Here is a 6,000-nt window from a genome sequence, read left to right as displayed (position 1 = left end):
GATCAAGCAATGCCTTTCAAAAGTTCTTTAGTCTCCTGTAATCTAGGAGCATTCCCCTGCCTTTCTGTTTTGATTTCATGACATTTTAAAAAATTAATAATCAAAAACCTCAATTAAGTAGAAGAAGAGCAGAAAGGGGAATTCTCATGGCTTGCATTGTTGGCAGAGTCCAACAAAAAGAAGAAAGATTCCTTTTCTGGGAAGCGTTGAGCCAATGAAAAGCCTTTGTTTACTGTAGCCTCCTAGCTTTCCTTTCCTCTGTATAAAGTGTTTCCCTTTCCTTGTAGAGAGGGAAATTACATGTGGCCCACCATGGTTGCAGACCGTGAATTGCAGTTTTCTTCTGATCCCAAATCCATTTTTGTTGGAGAAATATCTGGCAGTCTAGACTTTAGGTCAACAACATGGATACTTTTGAAGAGCTAAGGAAGATTGTCTGGAACAGGGGTCACCAACCCCCAGGCCACAGACTGGTATCAGTCTGCAACATGTTAGGAACTAGGTTGCACAGCAGGAGGTGAGTGGTGGGCAAGCTTCATCTGCTGCTCCCCATAGCTCATATTACTGCCTGAACCATACCCCTCCCCTGGCCCCCAATCTGTCGAAAAATTTTCTTCCATGAAACTGGTCCCTGGTGCCAAAAAGGTTGGGGACCACTAGTCTAGGGACTATACTTTAAGAACCACTACATTAATTCTTAAGAAATGATAGTTTCCTAAGGGACTTCAAAATAGTTTTCTTTTACTGTGCCTTAGAGACAAAGGAATAACTACGGTTTGTACCTGGTTCTTTTATTAAGGTCCTGACATACTTTAATTTTATCTGAGTTTTCAAACAGGTGATTATTCCTAAAGTGAGCTTGCTTAGGCATATCTTCAAGGATATACTGGATACAGGGTAAAAAAAAAAAAAAACTTCATAAAGAGATACCACTTTAAACATATTTTACATAATAAACGTACTTTAATAGTGCAAAAAAATCTATTTCCAATCACTACTGAAGAAACTTCTAAAGAATTTTATAAAAATAGCCAATACTTTGAACAACTAGAAAAGCAAATAACTAGATAAATAATACAATTATGTTCACCAAACCCAAGAAAGCAGAGATTATCATTACAAGCCAAATCATCCTTGGAACTGGTCATTCCAGGTTGCCAAAATGCATAAAACAAAACTTCTACTTTTTTAGGTTTACAGAAAGAAAGAAAACAACTCCAGTAAGAAAACAAATTTCATGGGCAGTTTGAGGGAAACACATCATATTGATGACCTTAAAATTTTTTCAAGGAGTTTACAGAAACAGGGAGCATTTAAATATTGATTTTTATGGCAAATGAGTTTTATGTTGACTTTTGAAGCTTAAAAGACCATTTACTATTTTGACTAGTAGTTCAGGAGTAAAAGCCAATCAAGAGGGCAGATAACATTCATGGGACCCATAGAACTTTAACCTGATCCCAAAATATAAAGCAAAATATTAAGACAAATTAGTTTAAAAATGTAAATATATTTGAGAAATATATAAGGGAAACAAAAATTATCATGATTAGGATTTGACTAAAGAGTAGATGAAGTTTTTTCACATTTGTCTATCTTACAGATAATACTGATTATGCAGTTATCAATGGACATGCCTATTTTTGTGTATAAGAAAGTGTTTGGCTTCAGAAAACAATACTTAAAAGTTCATTACCATTACCAAAACTTGACAAATCTGTGTTTTGGGTGTGATATTGTTTGAAGCTATTATTAAATGAAAGAGACTGAGAATCTTGTTGTAAAGCATCCTTCAGAAAGATGTTTTATCTCTATGTATTTCTATATACATCTCTTTACTATATCACAAACACAAAAACAGTATTAATATATTTACATATATGTATCAGACCAAAAATTAATTTTTCCCTACAAAATTATATTTATTAGGAAAATACTAGTAGACACTATATAAAAGAACACAAGGTGTTTAAGAGAAGATGGCAACCACTCCAATAGCTGAGTGCTACTGCTTTCTCTTAATAACATCTCTGGAATGGAGAAAAAAGGAGGATGAATGGTTTGTAGATAGACCTGACTACCCTGGAAATATTTGGTAGGCAGAAGGCAGAAACCTAAAAATCACAGCCCTAGATATGGGAAAATGGCTAATATTTTTGTCTGTGGTGACCCCTCCTCTTATACTTAAAAGTTAATTCTTAAAGGGTTTGTACTAAAGCAGAGAGCATAACTTTAGTGGGAGAAATTTCCATCAGAAGAAACTTTACTAGGCTTCTATGACCTAAAGATGAATATTAAACAGTAATTGAAACGCTGGAAGTATTATTATTAAGTGTACTGTGTTTGATTTTTATAACTGAAATCCATGATTCTAGTGGTAGAAATGGCAGTCAGTCCTGAAGCAGATCTCGGTAAATTTGTCTGACTACATTCTTTAGGTAGTTGTCTTCCAGTGGCACTTTAGATAGAATGGCAGTGACTTCATCTTGGCTGGAAAGAACAAAAGGCTAATTAATTTTTCTGGAAACTTGTCTTCATTTCAATGAAATTCATATTTTTGAGTAGGGTTTCTCTATCTACTAGGAAGCACAAACAGGCATGTCTGGAAATAATTAGACTGTCCAATCTGAACTGAGATTCTAAAAATAAGGTCTAAGAACCAGTTATGTATGTAATTGTGAGGTACTGTGACTTAGCTGCTTTCTCTCGCAATAAAAATCTAAACTATTGGTGTTTGCTGATGGATTTGGGGTGGGCATATTCTACACTCTATCACCTTGCAATCCGTCAGCAGTGTATACAAAAAGTCACAAAACATACAGTAGAAATGAAGTACTTTTAAGTCTGTTCCACAAACTGAGAAAAGCACTATGACTACACAGTTCTTAAAGTGATTACTCTGTTTTTAAGGCCATAAAAGTTGTTCAGATGTGATCTGGGCTAAACTTAAGCAGGATTTTTTTCTTTTTGATTCCTGTTTTACGAAGGAGTGACCATAAAATGGAGCAAATATAAAAAAATAGACCAATGGTCTCCAGTATTCACTGGAGATAGCAATGAAGGTCACTGACTTTAAAAGAACAAATTCTTCACAATGAAATGAGAGAGAGAGGTGACTTCTGGCTTTCACTATGGTCTATCCATTTTCTGACCACTTTGAGAAATCTTTCAAAGGAAAGAACAAAGGTAAAAAAGTAGTTGGGAGCCCTTTCTTGCTTGCTTTTTACTCACCCAATGTTTCCAAGGTGATTTTGAATAGAGAAAGGTAATGGGACTGATGGGTAGTGGGCTGAGAGAGACAAAGTTATCTCAAACTTTGCAAATGCTGCTGAGCTGGAGAATAAAAGCTTCAATCTGTAAAAGACAAGGTCCTCAATTAAAAATACAAAAAAAAAAATGGAATGAAACACAAATACATTTTCTTTTTATACTGAAACTATGGTATACATCATTGCTTACCAAAAGAACAGAGGGTAAAACATCTGGAACAAAGCATGCTTATGGTTGTATTTTCATCATTAGTCATCAAACTATTAATTATTTTAATAAGTTTTCGACTAACTACTTACTGTCATGGGTTGTGTCTCCTAAAATTCATGTATTAAAGTCCTAACCCCTAGTACAACAGAATGTGACCTAATTTGTAAAGAGGATCATTGAAGAATTAATTAGTTAAGATGAGATCATTTCAGAGTAGGGTAGGCCCCTAATCCAAAATAACTGGTGTCCTAACAAAGAGGGAACATTTGGACACAGACATACACACAGCAAGAATGTCATGTGAAGATAAAAGAAGCTACCGGGATTACATATTTACAAACAAGGAATGCCAAAAGACTGCCAGCAAATCACCAGAAATTAGGAGAGAGGCATGAAATAGATTCTCTTTCATAGCCATCAGAAGGAACTGATCCTGCTGACACTCTGACCTCAGACTTCCAGCCTCCAGAACTGTGAGACTATGAATTTCCATTGTGTAAGCCACCCAGTCTGTAGTACTCTGTCATGGCAGCTCTACAGAAACTAATACACTTACTCAGTATTATTCACATCTATGCTTATTAGGTTATAATTTGGTCCCCATCGCTTTAAAAACTCAATCTCCTCTCCAAGGAGTTTGCAATGGCTCACTACCAGTGAGATTTCTTGAAGCATCTGGGAAAAATAGAAAAAGAAAAGATGGAAGTATAAAAACATTTCAGGGTTTAGTGACTCTTTTATAAAGAATGGCCCGAAGTTAAACAGTTTAGTATATCTTTAGTATATTTATCATTTCAGGATTCACTATTACATATATAAAATTTCAGTTCTGCTTTTTGGGACAGTTGACGTGATTTCCTTTAAATATTTCAGTGGGAATTTACCTTGGGTACCTGATGTTGTGTTGTACATGTCTTCTTCCAGGATTCCTGTTGCTCAATGTACTGGAAAATAAGGTTATGAACTAAAAGGGAGGAAGGAGGAGCTTTATCCTCTGAGGAAGCAAAAAAAAAAAAAAAAAGAAATCAAAAGCAGGCTATTACTTATCATTCATGTATTATATATACACACACACACACACACACACATACACACACACACACACACACATACACACTAGAAATATTAACTAGAAATACCTTCAAACAACTAGGTATCTAACTATCATCTCCATTTTATTTTCAAACACATAAATCATCATATATAGTGAACATAAGTCACTGTGATATAAACTCAAGCCTTTATCACATACAGAATAAAACTGAGATAAATGTGTAGGTTTAAATGTAACATAACCCTGAGTTTAAATTCTGGCTTTCCTTACTACCTGAGTGATTCTAAGCACAAAATTGCTTTTGAGCTATAGTTCTCTAATCACAAAATGGAGAATAGTGTTGATGTGAGTAATACACATGTCTGATACAGAGTAAGTACCCATAATGGTAATTTTTAAATTATGGAAATAGCTATTACTCAAGATTTAGTAATAATTTTTTAAAATTTCTTTTAAAGCCCACACAATATTTAGAACAATTCTCAAGCAGTTTTTGGTCTAATACACATTTCTAATTACTATTGTTGTTTATATTTAATTTAGTATATAAAAGAGTTCTCAAGGAGCAATATACACTTATTAAATAATTTAATCAATATTAAATAAATTTCCAACAAAGTTTTGTTGGATTAAATGTTCTGAACTTACCATCTAACAGAGACTGAAAATTCAGATCAACAATCTTCCTATAAGCCTTGCCCAGGAAAGGGAGACCAACTAGGGAAAAACCAGCACAAAAACAGTATTTCTTTTTATCATCTGATTTAAAGCCACATACAACTCAGTACTTTAGAATCCTATTCCTTCTGGGTAGCAGGGTTTTTTCATAGACAGTTGAAGCTTTATCCCTGAATCATACTATTCTCTGTGTATGTAAAGTTTCCCCTGAGAACACTGAACTATATTAACTGGCAGGCCTTTAAGGAAATTTAAGGTGTGGGACATTTTTGTAAATTTATCAGGGCCTCCTCCTTTGAACACTAACGTCTGTGAAAAAATAATATTCTTTTTAGGAATCATATAAAGAAGATGACTACAACCTCCCCACACCTATTATCTTTGTACAAATACAGTGAAAACAATTTATGCTTTTAGCATCACAGTAATTTTAGCCACTCCAGTATTCTTGCCTGGGAAATCCCATAGACAGAGGAGTCTGGCGGGCTATAGTGAATAGGGTCACATAAGAGTTGGATGTGACTTAGTGACTAAATAACAGCAATGAATTTTAGGTAGCTAGGAGAGCTGATTGTTCTTCCATACACCAGAGTTATCTCTTGTCTCTAAGATTCTGATTCTTTTCACTCTATTGAATATTTTCTACGTGTTAGGCACTGAGGATATGCTAGTGAGACAAACAAACATGATCAACCTATGCTCTAAGGAATTACAGCTCAGGGGGACACACAGATAATTGCACTAATAAACACACCAAGAACTACAAACTGTAATAAGCACAATTAAGA

General features: G+C 34.6%; 1 protein-coding gene across 1 annotated transcript in view; it reads right to left on the bottom strand.

The window, feature by feature from the left end:
* Nucleotides 1-941: 941 nt before the first annotated feature.
* KNL1 (kinetochore scaffold 1) overlaps nucleotides 942-6,000 on the bottom strand; it is a 64,819-nt gene continuing 59,760 nt past the window's right edge. The window contains 6 exon segments of the mRNA XM_027553545.1: nucleotides 942-2,395; nucleotides 2,397-2,490; nucleotides 3,232-3,354; nucleotides 4,037-4,155; nucleotides 4,365-4,474; nucleotides 5,183-5,251. Of these exon segments, the coding sequence (XP_027409346.1) occupies nucleotides 2,372-2,395; nucleotides 2,397-2,490; nucleotides 3,232-3,354; nucleotides 4,037-4,155; nucleotides 4,365-4,474; nucleotides 5,183-5,251 (539 nt within the window). The 3' untranslated portion in view covers nucleotides 942-2,371.

Source organism: Bos indicus x Bos taurus, chromosome 10 (genome assembly GCF_003369695.1).
Source record: "Bos indicus x Bos taurus breed Angus x Brahman F1 hybrid chromosome 10, Bos_hybrid_MaternalHap_v2.0, whole genome shotgun sequence".
In the NCBI taxonomy this organism is placed as follows: domain Eukaryota; kingdom Metazoa; phylum Chordata; class Mammalia; order Artiodactyla; family Bovidae; genus Bos; species Bos indicus x Bos taurus.
This window is presented reverse-complemented; position numbering and strand designations above follow the sequence as displayed.